The sequence below is a fragment of the Varanus komodoensis genome, unplaced genomic scaffold, assembly GCF_004798865.1.
Source record: "Varanus komodoensis strain SLA01 unplaced genomic scaffold, ASM479886v1 scaffold5, whole genome shotgun sequence".
In the NCBI taxonomy this organism is placed as follows: domain Eukaryota; kingdom Metazoa; phylum Chordata; class Lepidosauria; order Squamata; family Varanidae; genus Varanus; species Varanus komodoensis.
The window spans coordinates 595149-611427 of NW_025336087.1; the positions used below are offsets into that span (position 1 = coordinate 595149).

Below are 16279 nucleotides of genomic sequence, written 5' to 3' on the forward strand. Positions count from 1 at the left end.
TTTATCTGGCCAGGGCGACTTCTTTTATATTTTATATTTTTTTATTTATTTTATATTGTTAATTTTAATTTTATGTTGTTATTTTTGTATTTTATTGTATTTTATCGTGTTGTAAGCCGCCCCAAGGCTTTGGCAAGGGGCAGCATAGAAATGTTCTAATAATAATAATAATAATAGATAGTGAGTCCCTGTTCTTGTATTTCTTGATCTAGTTTGAGGCCTCCATCCTTATCCAAAATATCATATCTTATGATCCCTTCAAAATTCAATACATTTGGATACACAAAAGCTTCCATAGGTGAAAGCCATCTTGGTAGTTTATTATACAATTTTAACTTTAACTTTTCCCACACTGACATTAATGATCTTCTAATGAAGTGACTTTAAAAAGTCCCATGAGACTTAACCTTCTCGTACCACATATAAGCATGCCAGCCCATTTGCAAATCATGACCTTCAAGATACAAAATTATCTTATTTCGCAAGGTTATCCATTCTTTTAGCCAAGTTAAAATAGACGCGTGATAGTACAACATCCAAACAGGAAGACCAAAACCCCCAATTTTTTTGGTTTCCTGAAGCATTTTTAATTTGATCCTTGATTTCTTTTTTCTCCAAATAAATCTCAAAATTTGAGAATTTACATCCTCAAAGAATTTTTTATCAATTTTTACGGGAATCATTTGGAACAAAAACAAAAGTTTTGGTAGTATATTCATTTTAACAAGTGCTATTCTTCCCATCAAAGACAATTGTAAATTGGCCCATTTTTCCAGATCACCTTTAATATCCTTCAATAATCTATCGTAATTGTCTTCTTTCAAAGTTGTGCATTTAGCTGTAAGATAGATTCCCAAGTATTTAACCTTTTTAACAATCTGCAAGTCCACTTGTTCTTGGAGTCTTTTTTTCTGATCTTGCGTAAGATTTTTAACTAAAAGTTTCATTTTTTCTTTATTTTCATCCCCGTAACCTCACCATATTCTTCAATCCGTTGTAAAAGTTTAGGTTGAAAAAAATTTTTTTTTTTTTTTAGGTTGAAATTTTTTATTTAAATAAAAACGTACTACAAAAATAAAAACGTACTACAAAAGTTTAGGGATTGTTACAAAGGGTTCCTCTATTATAAAGACCAAATCATCTGCGAATGCTTGGAATTTATCATTTTCATCCCTAATTTTAGTACTTTTAATGTCCTCGTCATCCCTGACATTTCTATTCACGACCTCTAAAGTCAGAATGAACAATAGGGGTGATAGCGGACATCCTTGCCTTCTATCCTTTTGTATCTCTATAGCCCTTGTAAGTTCTCCATTAATTAAAATCCTGGCTGATTGTCTTTGATAGATGCTTGATATCGCATTCATAAATTTTCCCCCAAACTCCATTTGAGCCATCTGTTGGTTCATGATTTACCAATTAACATTATCAAAGGCTTTCTAGGCATCCAAAAACAGTAGAACCATTGGTTTTTCCGTGTGTGTCTCATAGTAAGCCTGCTTTAGTTCTTAAAGCTGCCAGCATCCCTTTGGTCTGCAACTCTCATCAACTCAAGCAAGCATGGACAAGGGATGAGGCAATTATAGTCCAAACTACCTGGACAGATCCAGACTGAGCAACAGCCTTAGCCAGAATCAGTAGTCATATCCAAACAAACTTGTGAATCAGTAAAAAAAGGTAAAGGTTTCCCCTTGACATTAAGTCCAGTCATGCCTGACTCTAGGGGGCGGTGCTCATCTCCATTTCCTAGCCGAGGGAGCCAGTGTTTGTCCACAGACAGTTTCCGTGGTCATGTGGACGGCATGACTAAACACCTAGGTGCACGGAACGCTGTTACCTGCCCACCAAAATGGTACCTTTTTATCTACTTGCATTTGCATGCTTTCAAACTGCAAGGTTGGCAGGAGCTGGGATGGAGCAACGGGAACTCACCCCTTTGTGTAGATTCGAACCGGTGACCTTTTGATCAACCAGCCCAGCAGCGCAGCAGTTTAAACCACTGCGCCACCTGCAGTTCCTTTGTGAATCAGTAGTCATATCCAAAGAAGATCTGTCTTCCAGCTCAAGCTACTTTCTCTTTCCATTGGATCACCATTTGGGGTATGGGCGTACTTTTGCCTTTCCCTTTATAACCCATGCCAAGTAAGTGGCCAGCTGTACAAAGATGCTAATAGTCAAAGAGTCAAAGATCCACACTCCATATGCAGGGAGCTGAACCCAGTGAAGTAGTCTCTTCTGCACCAGAACCAGGATATGGCCAGCACTAACGATTCACCAGGATGTGCTGGATTTCTAGTTTGCAAGCATCCTGGGGCCTGATAATCAATGTATTCATTAAGCTGCACTTAACTGCACAACAAAGATGTATCCTGTTTTGCCCTAAGCACAGTGGGTCTTTTCCATTTACCCAGAAATCAAACATTGTGTTTGATATATAATTTCCTAGGATAAAGAGCTCTTGAGCAAAGGTCAAAACATGTAGTGATGACTAGCCAGGTTAAAACCTGCTGTCTGGGAGCTCTTAAAACAAATTATTATAAACCTTGTGTCAGAGACTCATTTTTTAAGCCCCCAAAAGCCTTCTATGAAAGATTAGCATTTCATTTATAATTTGTTACATTCCGATACCACCAAACAGCCAAAGGTCTCTGGGCAGTTTATAAATATCAGACACCTAAATATACATAAGGTAAACCAACTAATATGACAATCTTAAACAATCTACAGTAAATCCAAGGACCCATTAAAAACATGATGACCTCTCAAATCCCATGTTGAAGAAGAAAGCATAAACTTGGTGCTATGGAGTGGCTGTGTAGGGGGCAGAGGCGGCTCATGGGGGACACTGTTCCGAAATGATAGGCACATGGTCATTGACATGCACATGGTAGGCATGTCATGAGTGGCGCCAGATGGAGCTGGGGGTCAGACTACATGGCCTGGGAGGCCCCTTCTGACTTGCTCTGTTTCTGTTTCTAATGTGGGGGAGGGGGGCATCACTGAGAAGTCCTCCTTCCAACGAAGAAAAAAAGAAAAAGTAGAGCTGTATGTCATCAGCCTACAGTCTGCAAAACTCCCAATGAACTCACTCAATGGTTTTATGGGGGACAAAGGCAACCCTTGGAGAATCCATGGGGCCAAGCAGCATCTCCCAAGCACCAGCCACCCAAGTGGAAGCAAAATCACTGTGCTGCAGCACTTCCCACTCCCAACTCAGACAAGCACCTCTGAAGGATACCATGACTGGCCTTGCACAAGTCCCAACACAACAACCCGTTGTGGGTACCCAACTATGGAAGGTTGGTGTGTCATCTAAGTTGATAGCTTCTTGCAGGGAGACTTGTTTGTGGGCAGCAAATCCTGCTGCTGACCCACAGGTTGTATTAGGGGTTGTTTCACATACCTGGGTGACAGATCCTATAGTAGGCACAGGGAAACAATCAGTAAGGTGCTCTGCAAGAGTGGTAAAATGCCCTTGCTGGTCTTGCCAAGCTTTCCTGGGCCACTTCCAGTGACTGCCCCAAGTGCCCAGAGGCTCCGTTTCCTCTGTGCTGACTACAGCCCCTTTCATGGCTGCATCGGCACCCGTCCAAGAACCTGCATAGCCCTGTCAAAAGCCCACTTGTAAAGGACCCTGAGTTCTGACATCTGTTAACATCCTGTACTCTTGTAAATGGGGTGGCTTGCACTTTTCTACTTCCCTGAGCACTTTGAGTCTCAGGAAAGGGTAAAAAAGGTAGCAGACACTGAGAACAGTTTTGTCCAAACCAGCAAGCGAACGAATGTCTAGAGAAACTGGGAGTGGGTGGATCTTCACATCAACCTCTTTCACCAGCTAAGATCTCCTCACAGCTTCCTTCTTATGACTCATGACTTTATGGTATTGAAAGCCACCAGGTGAATCAATAAAGTTACATTCCCCCATCTCTTTGCCAATATAAACCCTCAATCATGGCAACCAGGCTGTTTTTGTATGAGATCTTGGCCTGAATCCTGACTGAAGGAGTCTGATAAAATGTGGAAGCTAGCCATGATAACTGAATTAACTGATTTAGTTAGAATAAAAGAGAAAAAGCAGAAATGGGATGCTTTTAAAGGAAAATGGATGCCCTTTATCAGTTATTGTAGAAAGTACTTAATATATATTAATGTGAACTACTATTTTCTTTCATTTCTTCTTGAAATGGTTGTGTTAGCAAAATTCGGTTCATTTTGTAATTTTGAAAAAGTTTATTTTTATTTTGAGATTTATTGGAATAAAATGTTTTTTGCCAGCATATTGCAATATAATGAATTGGCACTATCTTGTTATAATTAACTACAGTCGAAAAAGTGACTAAACATGCACCCCCTTGTGTCAGCAGCAAAGTGCCTACAAAGGCCTCTGAAACGCATAGACTCATAGTCTGCAACCCAGTATTGTAAGATTCAGCTTGGAGATGATCTGCTTGGAAGTGCTTTTAGAAATATTTGCCACTGCAGAAGACCCAGATATATGATTCAGGGATGAAATGTGTAAGACTACTCCTTGGAATGGAGCTACGAGTACATTTTTTCTCCACATCCTGCAGCTTTGACTCCTTCCTTCATTGTTGCGTTCCAAATCTTCCTCTATATACAGGGATTTTTTTAAATACAGGAGCATTCTGACATGTGTTCCCCCTACACCCCATCTGCAAACCTGAAGTGTATTCTGTTCCCCACATTTCTGCTGTTCTTGCTGCTTGGTTCTAATAGGAGCCATAAGGTGCTCCAGTTAAACAGGTCTTCACGTCCCTTGCACTTTTCAGGCAACTCTGGAACAAGCTCAGCACTGCTCTTTTACTCACTCAGACAGGGGTCCCCTGGAGTGGTTGCTGGTGACAGGCCAAACAGGGCTCTTAATTTTTAGTAGGAGCGTAGCATGCTGGTGTTAGATACTGAAGCTGAACGCACAGAGAAATCTGAAATCCCATTCCAGGTCACTTTTCCCCACCCTGTTCAGCTGAAAAGAGACGTGGTTTCCTTGATGAGCCATGTAATCACGTCTCTTCTCTTGCAGGGGTCCTTATCAGCCTCAGCAAAAGCCACCCGGGTTCATGGGACAGCTTCTGATCATGACAGAATGTTATCAGATCATGTGAAGTTCAGCTGAGGCATGTTATTGCAACAGTGACATCTGCAGTGCCTGGTTCTTCCTGGAAAGAGTAGCTCTGATTTCTGGTAGTGCTCAACAAACGACCAGCTCAGACGGTCATTCAGGGGTACGCCAGGAATTTCTGACTTTGCAGAAAGTCTCACTGTTACATATGTCCACTTCGACACCTCATATGTAGCACTTCAATCATCTTTATGGGCAAAAGAAAATTTAAGAGCCAGTTCCTTCTGAATTAGACCCACAGGTCCATGGCTACTAGCTAACCATGTGTGGCTAGTTGCCCCAGCAAGCTTACCTGCAGGAAACTTAGATAAGAGCCTTAAATTGTTTGTCCATGACGTGTACAGGATAGACTGCATCCAAGGCAGTTCCAGCTAGCCTTCATGGCTAATAGCCATCACAGTCCTGAAGTATAATCACCACTTCTAGTGAATTCTGTAACTTATTTGTCTTTGCAGAGAGGGGACCAGAACTTGGATCATGCAATGTCCAGTCCAACTTTCTAACCTTCCACTACACTCATATAGATCATGAGTTACAGCTGCAGTTACTTCCAAAGCCACTGGCAAGGGTGGAAGGTGGTGGGCTGACTGTTTCCTCCTAAATTAAAGCCCTTCAATTGTATACCGATGTTTTATTGTTGTTTTAATGTTGCAAGCTGTCCTGAGACATTGTCGTGAAGGACAGCATGTAAATGTTTTAAATAAATAAATAAAGGGTTCCTAATCTATTCCTGTGGAGAGCCAGTGTGGTGTATTGGTTAAGGGCAGGGGACTGGACTCTGGTTAGCCACTGTGCAAAGAACAGTGACAGATTAGATAGGCTTTTGGTCTGATCCAGCATTGCTGTTACGTTGTTAAAGTGTTTTCATCAAAGCCGACAAGAGACCGAAAACTTGCCAAGCAAACCTCTCTCAGATGAGCATTCCACAGCCAGGACATAGCTTCCGAAGAGACCCTGCCAGATAGTACGAGTTATGATGGTGGCTATTTATTTCCATCCTTAATAATCCTTAGAATCACATAATGCCTGTTTCACTGCTGCAGCATTCAGATTGGATTACTTACTGTACTGCTTTCCAAATGACCATTTTATTGCTGTTTCCCCTTTCTTTCAAAGTAAAATGAAATGTATAAATGAGGACTCTAAAGAAAAGCAAAACCTCTGATTCCAATGTAAGCATATTTTGTGAAAGCATTATACAATTTAAAGTATTTCAAAACAAGTTCTTTTATGGCACAATCCTATGCAGAATTTATATGCCAGGAAGCACTTCCGCACAGTTAGGACCCCGAGGGTGTGGAATGGACTCCACGCAAGGTGGTTGAGGCCCCATCGGTGAGGGTGTTCAAAGATAGGCTGGACATGCTCATGGTGGGCATGTCGTGAGCGGAGCCAGCTGGAGCCGGGGGTCAGACTAGATGGCCTGGAAGGCCCCATCTGACTCGCTCTGTTTCTATGATCTACATTGATGTAAGACCTACTGCGTTCAGTTGGATTTACTCAGAAATAAGACCTCCAGTAAGCATAGGATTGCAACCTAGGATAAAAAACTGATGGTATGCAAATGCAGACTGCTTTTGCAATTTACAGATTGCCAAGGCTCATAATCAGTTTGGTCACTGAACTATGACAGCCTAAGAAGCTCTTTGATGTGTCAAAATATTGTGGGCAAAATGCCCAGGATCAGTGTTTATAGCCCATTAAGAGCATGGCAGGTCAGGAAATGGTGAGCTTTGGAGAACACCCTTTAGGCTCACACAAAAGCCACAGCTACTGCAGATTCCCAGCGGTGTGGAAGCATGATCGTTTTTGTTGTTTGAAAAGGTCTGTCCAGCAGGCAGGTAAATTATTTTTATTATTATTTAGCCTTCCAAGGTATTGTACTGACCATGAAATAGAAGGCTTTGAGATAAAGAAATGTATAGTTTCCTTGTGCTGGAAATGGGATCCATTTCTGCTAAAAGGTGGCCAGTGCTCTAAGCCAAATATACAAATTGTAATACAGCCAAACCTCACAAGCGCACATAGCCTCTCTCTCTTAGTCTTTTATGTATGACTCCATGAAATTTGTGCAAAAAAGGGGAGCAATAAATGCACAGTTCTTTCTCTGGAATAAATCTTAAAGGTTCACCTGGGCTTACACTTCTGTTCTGGATCTATCTACCTTTCACAATTTCCCAGCATCCACATGACAATATATGATACTTGGAAAATGCATTTTCTTCTCCCAAATGTCTATGTCCTTCCTGTATCTCACAGATGATAAGAGGGATACAAATTTAAGAAATAATTTTATTTTTAAAAATTCTGATGAAACATCAGATACAAGTTCGCCACCTCAGTGGTAACTAAGCCAGGGACTCAATTTCTGCTGTGATTTGCCCTCTAGTTATATGGGAAATTGCAATGAATAGGGCCCCTTGCATTCATTTGTGATAAGGCATAACTAACTCACTTTTCCTCTGCCATTTTCTAAACTTCTAATTTGTAACTCAACAATTTCCTCCCTTTTAGAATGCCTCCCCACCTTTTATTGACCTTCCATTTAGTGAAATTTCAGCTTTTCTCTGCTGCCTTACCGTATAAAGCTGATTTTGCAGAGTTCACCCAGCTCTAGCTAAAGAGAAGATACAACAAAGAATAACAGGTCTAGCACTCTGTCAGCCCCATCATTTTTGGAACTCGCATTTTTCTTTTTTGGTGGAGGCATGATTTGTATTAATTTCTCTACTTCCCTTAACTAGAATGCAACAATTTGCTGTTGTTGTAGTGACCATAAGATATTGCAGAGCCAAAGAGTACATTGCTGGACCTTGGGTCAAGCAAGACATGATGTTACATGTGCACTTACCATGTTAGGGTGTTTGTTTCTTTGTGATTAATAGCTGTGTGTGTGAAAGGGAGTAGATTTACTTCAATACCACACCACACAGTGTGGGGTGATGCAACTCTTTTCTCCCCCACTGTGGCTCCAATGGACACACACACTCTCTGCTGTTAAATCCAGAAGGTTAACCCCACTGATGTTAATGGAAACCTGGCAGGTAGCAGTTTTCATCAGGATGGTGGTGGGGAAGGTATAGACAAAGGTTTCCCCATGACATTAAGTCCAGATGTTTCTGACTCAAGGGGGTGGCACTCACCTCCATTTCTTAGCCGAGAGAGCCAGTGTTTGTCAACAGACAGTTTCTGTGGTCATATGACTGGCATGACAATATGCCAAAGTGGTGGGAAAGAAAGGGTTAAATTTCACCTTCCTGCACACTAAGGCACCAATCTCCAATCTCTTAACTTTTCTAAAAAAAAGAAATAAAGAAACCCTCATGACAACCCTTCCAAATGATCATTGAGGACCCATTCACAGCTAACCCATTGATCATAACTTTATCTTCAGTGTGATGTTTGTTACCACTCAAGAAACCAGTTCCCTTGGTACCTAACTAGGATCACGTCTCTGGGTCAGATTAAATCTTTGTCAATGTGAAATATTTCTGGTTTGTTGTAAAAGCCTCCTGACTTGCTTGGTTATCAGTTGCACATATGATCATTCACTGACATGGGACTGCAGCTTATTTTCCAGGCTAGTTAATGAGTAACAATTAAGAATGATACAGATGGAAGCAGACTTCATATCCTCCTTTCAGGGGTCAATGCTAGGCATATGATGCTTGGCCAACTCACAACATCTATGAACAGAATCTATAAATAGAGTGATGAAACGTATCACTTAACTCTCTTAGAGAAAGAATGGCCACTTCCTCTTTCTCTGCGCAATACAGACAGTCTTTTGTCTGAAAGTTGAACAGCTACAATCTTCACAGGAGAAATCTGAACTGCTTACTGGTAGGAATAACCTTCTTGCAGCCACTGCAGTTCTGTGTAGTGGCCATGGGGGAACCATCTTCTTACTTAGTTGATGGAGGGTTATATCCACCCTCCACCAGCCCCCAAAACATAAAATGTGTACACATAATTTTGTGTGCCTGATGGAGAGAATCAGCTAAGAAAAAGGCAACATTTGCTGTGGGAGGTTGCATCCATCTCCTTAGAAGCCCCAGACATGGAGATGGCTGCAGGAGAAAGGCAGATTTTGATCTGCCAGTGGATCTCCTGGTGATTTGCAGTACATTGCCAACCGTTTCTGAGAAACAATTTCTTATTGGCATTGTATACTGTCTAACATAATAAAAACACAGAAGGTGCTGTTCTATAAGTGTTTAGGCAGAAAAGAGGCCTACAGTTCCATGCTTGTTTAGACAGATAAATGTATACTAGGAGTTGTATGCCATTTTCTGTCTAATGTGCATAAAACTGTGCCAACAGCTACTGGAACCTGGGGCTCCCTCTCATTTCTCACGGTTCCACTTGTTTGCAGTCCTATCAGCATCTGCTGCCTAGAGTAAAGGACCAAGGGACTGCCTCACCCAATCCACACCCAGGCACAGGGCAACTCAGTCACCAGCCCTCCCTTATAATCAGCCTACAGTTACATAGAAACATGGAAACAGAGCAAGTCAGAAGGGGTCTCCCGGACCATCTAGTCTGACCCCTGGCTCCAGCCGGCTCTGCTCATGACATGCCTGCCATGTGCATATCTAGCCTATCCTTGAACACCCTCACTGATGGGGCTTCAACCACTTTCCATGGAACCCATTCCATACTCTTGGGGTCCTAACTGTCAGGAAGTACTTCCTGGTATCCAAATTGAACCTTGGTTCCTTGAGCTTGGCTCCGTTGGAGCGCATCCTGCCTTCCTCTGCAGGGGAGAACAGGTCTCTACCCACCTCCATGTGACACCACCTCATGTACCTGTATGTCGCCAACAGATCCCCTTGGAGTCTCCTCTTCTCCAGGCTGAAGAGACCCAGTTCCCTCAGTCTCACCTCATACGGCTTTCCCTGCAATCCACCCACCATCCTTGTGGCCCTGTGCTCCACTGACTCCAACCTGGCTATATCCTTCCAGTAATGTGAAGCCCAGAACTGAACACGATACTCCAGTTGCAAACTCACCAGAATCATATAGAGTGGTAGTAATACCTCTCTCGATCTAGAAGCCATGCTTCTGGCTATGCAACCAAGGGTGGCGTTTGCCCTCTTGACTGCTGCATCACACTGCTGGCTCATGTTTAGCTTGCAGTCAACCAGCACCCCGAGATCCCTTTCACATGTGCTGCTCTCCAGCCACTTGTCCCCTAACCTGTACTTATGACACCAGTTGGGGTAGGCAACCGGCCCATTCCCTCCAGGGCCCTCTGCAGCATCTCTTAACAGACGCACATGCATCTAGACTGCTTTCTCCCAGTCTGAGGTACCAGCAAAGAGGTTTTTGACCGCCCTCCTGTCCAGCCCGAATAGCGATGCCAGAGCTCTCCTCTCCAGCACCTGCTGCCTCCCACGCAAGAGCCAAGAGCACAGGCAAGTGGCGCAGGTGTGTGTGGGGAGAAATTTGGCAGTGGTGCTGTTGTTCTTGCTCACCCGATGGGGGGTAAGATATGGAGGAGAGCTCTGCCTGTGCTCCAGCTGCTGTGGAAGTGAGTCAGCGAGAACAGCTAACGCTGCTGGGTCTTCAGCAGCACATAATATCCTGGCTGCTGTTTGTAGAGGGGAGCCCATTGGGGATTTTCATCACAATCTAGGCTGCAGTGAAGGAGAAGGTGGGGGCAAGCAGCTTGGGGAGAGGGCACAAGAGGAGGTGGCAGAGAGCATATTGCACCCATAATATGCCTGGGCAGTTTGTTCAGGCCCCCAGTGCAACTCTTGATGTCCCAGTACAAACCTGCCCAAGAAAGGAGGGTGGAAACTTGAGAAAAGGCAATGAATCTCCAGACTCTCCGACATGGTAAAAGAACCGGGCAAGCAAGGGTTTGCTAGGGAATAGGATGGTTTCAAAGTGGAAGAAAAAAGGGAGTTTGTGATATTTGGACCATACTCTACCATGCTCACCTGAAAAAAAGGTGTATTGCTCTCTTTAAAAACAAAACAAAACAATTTTTATTTTTCCAACATAAACACTTACATAGAAAAAATACAGAACAAAGGAAAAACGAATATAAACAAAACAGAGTAAAGTGAACCAAATAAAAAAGTTGCCAAGGGAATTACAAACAACACAGCCCACATATTGCAGCCTCCAAAATCTTCATTTCTTCCCACGCTCTATGAGAGTTTGTAAAAAAGAAAAAAGAATCATTATTCTAAAAAGTGTGTTGCTCTCCTCGGTGGTCTCTTTTATAAAGGACAGTCCTCTGTAAAAGACTGCCAGAGGTCTGTCCCCTGGTCTGTTGGAGGACATTCCCAATCTGAAGGGCTGTCCTACCCAGTTCCAGCATAAAGATAAAGAAGCAGTCAGGAGCTGGATGACAAACTGAACAGGCAGGAGCGCAGGGCCCTCTGGTTACGGCACTCATAAGATGTGCAGGGGTGGGGGGCTGTTCAGATTATAATAATCATTTCTAAATGTGCACCTATTAACATGTGCAAAATTGTGCCTTCTTTTTTGCTGGTGCGTTTCTTCTTTTCGGTAATTAAGGCCACTGGATTCAGCATCGTGGTATTTCCTTCTTGATCCTTTTTGCCCAAAGTTTAATGGGTGAAGAGGAAGCAAGAATTGGTATAGGCGCAGCACTGTGCCTATCTAAACTGAGTACAGTTTTAAATTGGGGCTGCACCTAGTCATCGTCACCTGCAAATTGGCAAGCGGCTGAAAAAACCAGGGCAGAGCATGGCCCTTTGCAGTGAGGGTTGAAGAAAGAACTTTTCCATGGCTGTTTGGAGAAGAAGGAAGAGAGAAGGGGGTGCAGTGAAGGGTGGGAACCGCACCAGTCGGCTGCTTCTGTCTAGCAATGGTTGTGCAGTGATTGTCGTCCCATCACTGTGGTACCAGAAAACTTGTTATTCCTACAGACTACTAGCAGCAGCTATATCTGGCCAAGATGAGAGGGAGAGAAAGAAGGGTTTCATCTGAACGATGAGAGAGTTTGCTCTTGCGTGCTTAACTTCTTGACAATATAATGCATGTGTCTGTATTTCATGGTTTGGCTTGCTTTCTAGAATCAGCCGACCTGCAGAAGTGGTTCAAGTGAGGCAAAGAGTTTCAAGCGAGACTATGAGGAGAGGGAACGCACCAGCCTCCCCCCCTTCACAGTCCCACTCATTGTCCTCTGCTTGGGGAAGAAGATTTTCTGAAGAGAGAGTCTACTCTCTGATTGAGTACGCTGATTTTCCACAAATAAAGGAGGCTCTCCTCTTGAGAAAGTCTTCCACCATGAACAGGATGAGCAATAAATGCACCAGCGGAGTGGAGCCAGTGTGCTGGCCCTCCTCGCACACTTGGGGTTCAGTTTGACCGCCTTGTTAACGTCCAAACAGGACTTTGTACTTGGACAGTTTGGCTCTAATTGTGTTGTGATCTGCTGGAACCTGGCATCATGTGTGGATGTGATTGCTTGGTGGTGTGAGGAAAAATGCATGCAACGGCCACAAATCTTAAACAAAGAAAACATTTTTGCAGGCTCCGTCACAGCCCTGCCCAGACACCATGAGTTTCTGTTTCAATGCAGGGCCGGCAGTCTCACATCAGGTTTGCATCTCTTCTCCTCCAGGTTTTAACTGTGCTTGGCCAAAGCCCAGCTCAGGCCTGGTGCCAGTTTGCAAGCAGAGGTTCTCTGGCCCAGCCGCTACTCCCACATGCCTTGGCTGGTAATAAACCCTTTCCTTGATAGGCCAAACTCAAACAGCCTCTCCCAGAGAAAAATTATCCAGACCACAGTATGCAAATTCTTTCGCATATGTGCAAAAAATGAGAAACAGAAGCCAACAGGAAGGTGTGGGAAAATAATAGGGATGATTTTAGATAGAGAACAGTTTCTGTGAATCTGAGGAATTTGTCTGCAGCACTACCAAAGACACATTCTGCTTACCAAGGAGATATAGCAATTAAGGTGATCAAGGAGAAAACTAGATTTACTTTGGCAAATGTGTGTTTCCCATAGCCGTATCTTCTCAGATTATAAATGTGGGTCAATTGCAGGGGAGAATTAGTGATCAGTAGGAAAAGTTGCCTGAATTCTTCCATGCCTGCTGTTCCTCATCACTGAGAGCGGCTCACTGCCTTATTTTGGCATACATATGGTATTAGAGCCCAGCTTTTGGCAGACATGGGGTGAGGCATTTTGTAGGAGAGAATTGGCAGGATAGAGAAAGGATATGCCTGCAAATTTTCCTCAAGTCCACATTAACATGATGAAGAAAGCTCAGGTTTGAGAAGCCTCTATTTCTTCTAACCATGTTCTGGTGTCTATGTAATGCTAAACCATAGATAAGTGCTACAGGCACAAGCCAGGGTGAATCTGAGCATCACACAGAGCCTGAGAAAGATTCTGTTAGTGTTCCATTCCACTTTTATATAATCCTGGTTTATTTTATGTATGAATCTGAAAACATGGTTTAAAATAAACTCTGGATAGTTGAACAAGCCAGTTTGATAAGCTATGCTTTAAAGTTAGCTCATTTGGAAATCAATCAGGATTTTTAAAAATTGCCTTCTGTGGATTGAATGTAATAATACAGGAGTCTGCAAAAGTGAAACCAAACACTGCAGATGATCTCTACCTAATAATACAAAAGCTGAGCACCACATTTTGGCATAAAGGTAGTGATGAAATGCAGATTTGGGAGTCTACTTTGCTGCACAAATTAATGGCTAAACTATGCATCACATGCAGTTTGTTGCATGTTTCTTTCCTGAAGTTTTTAAAGCTGAAAAATAGCATTAGTGGCTGCAAATGAGAGCAGAAAAACATCGGCTGGGGAACTGTATATGCCTTTCTCCTGCTGTCATTTATCTACTCAAAATTAGAATCTTCAACACTCTTTTTCTACCCATGGGGGGCAAATTTATGAGTTCCCCATATCTTTTTCCCTGTGGGTGCCAAAGCAGCATGACAATGAATGGAGAAATGACGAGAAGAGAAAAGTTTAAGCAGCCCCATCCCTTCTGTCATTCCATTCTTCTGTTCTCAGTCACAAGCTTCCGAAGTTTCCTTTCAGTTTAAAAAGTGGGGGGGGGGGGACATCCAACTATTTGTAGTATTTGGTTTGGCCCTAAGTGAAGTCATCCCTGGTACAACACCTGTTAATGAATGAGAAACCATCAAACATTCTGTAGATAGGTGTGCTAAGCATCTGCCTGGCTGACTTTCAAGCTGCTCAGAAAAAGCACATCCTATTTATAATGCAGAGAGGTTGGTGCCATTTCATAAAAGACGTTCTACTGATCATCATTTAGTGCCAAAAATAATGGTACGATATGGTTGCTAATGCAGTGATCTTTGCTATCCCCCTTTCTTGTATTGGTGCTCAGTCCTCCCATAAAAAAGACATTGGCTGCAATCACAGCTCTTTCTTAAAGATAACCCTCACTCTGTTATGATCATTCCTACGGAATGCATCATGTTCACACTTGTTACTAGTCTAGAGTTCCAACAAGAAACCATCTTTGCATGCCCCATGCAAACAGGTTATGTTCCTATTCAGGTTGTACCAGTTCTGCATAGGTTTTATTTTATATTTATTTATTTATTTTTCGATTTATATCCTTTTCGATTTATATCCTTTTCCTACAAAGGGCTCAAGGCAGCTTACATCATTCTCCTCTTCCATCTTCTCCCCACAACAACAACCCTGTGAGGTAGGTTGGGCTGAGAGTCTGTGACTGGCCCAAAGTCACCCAGTTGGCTCCCCGGCTGAGTGGGGACGAGAACCCAGGTCGTCTGAGTCCCAGTCCCGTGCTCTTAACCACTGCACCACACTGGCCCTCAGGTTCTATACAGGTTGTTCCCAGTCTGAAGACACAGGTAACATTTCCCTAGTGGGGCCAATCCAGTAACCCTTTGCATCCTTCCCACCCTATTCTCCGTACATTCCTCTACATGCAGAGGTTTTGTACTGCTGGTTCACTTTCTGTTTAAACAAATTGGAAAACAGCATATCTAACAGCACAAACAAGCGTCGAGGAGTATCTGCTTAAGGTCACTGGTCATGGCCCAGTGGCCTTATTCGTCCCTTCCAACTCTACTATTTTAAAAGGAAGTGATAAACTTCCTTCCTTTTCCATTTGTAGCCTGCTCACTTTGTCCTCAGTATATATATGCACATAGGAAGGCTGTGCTGAAATGCACCCCGTGATTCTGACCAACCGCATTTGCTTTCTCAAAGGAAGTGCAGAAGGTGATACTACAGGCTGCAGACTGTGGCGGCCTGCAACTCATTCCTTAAGGCCAAACCAAGGCTTGGCAATAAGATTGAACTGGACCAAGACCGACGACCCTACCCGGGTACCTCTCATTGCAGGAACACTGCCTTATATAATCAAAATAGCTGTCTAGTGGCTGTCCAGGAGTTACGTCTGTGGCAGGGATTATTCTCATGTTCAGCTGGACACATTTTGTACGGTTGGAAAGATGGTGCAGTGGAAACTAAGTTTTTCTACAGTTGAGAAAATGGAGTTTCATAAGGAAAAAAGGCTGTTTAATAAAATAAAAAGATAAGATAAATAAATAGAACATTAATATGATTACTACTTCCTTTCAGATTTCATAACCTTACACTAAGCTAGAATTGTCATCTGGGACTGGATGAGTGATCAGTGTTGCTTGGAGACCTCTGGGAAAATTCCTTCAAATCGCAGCTGCTTTCTTGCTTTTGCAATGTTTACGGTTCTTTGCTCTCATTTATTCATCCATGGGAGAACTGCTATGCTAGGATCCCATTCAATGAGAGGTGATGCATTTTGAGTACAGTGAGATGTTTGCATATTTTTATTTTATTATTTATAAAATTAATTCATTTCTGTCGTGCCTAAAACGTGAAGCTCTCTTGGTGGTTGACAGTAGTTCTGCACTGTGATAGCTGCAGAGGTATTCATTTTCTGACTCATTTTCTGAGTCAGTTTCTGCTTATGGGCTTCAGTGTGGCATTTGTGCTGATGAAATGATCACTTTGTCATGGTCAGATCAGTGTCTCCTGAGATTTAGACTAATTGCAACTTTTCCTTTCTGCAAGGGGGACAGATTTATTAAGGGTGGGGATCCACCCCACTCCTCTAGAAGCTGATGGTATCTTCCAGAGAGCCCTTGAG

At 42.9% G+C, this 16279-nt stretch overlaps 1 protein-coding gene across 5 annotated transcripts in view; it reads left to right on the forward strand.

The window, feature by feature from the left end:
- GHR (growth hormone receptor) overlaps nt 1–16279 on the forward strand; it is a 165113-nt gene that overhangs the window by 43565 nt on the left and 105269 nt on the right. The window contains exon 1 of one of the 5 annotated variants that reach the window (XM_044446467.1): nt 1900–6981. The exons of the other annotated variants lie outside the window; for them this stretch is intronic. Within the exon in view, the coding sequence (XP_044302402.1) occupies nt 6849–6981 (133 nt within the window). The 5' untranslated portion in view covers nt 1900–6848. Of the gene's footprint in view, nt 1–1899; nt 6982–16279 lie in introns of those variants that run through there. 5 annotated transcript variants of the gene reach the window in all.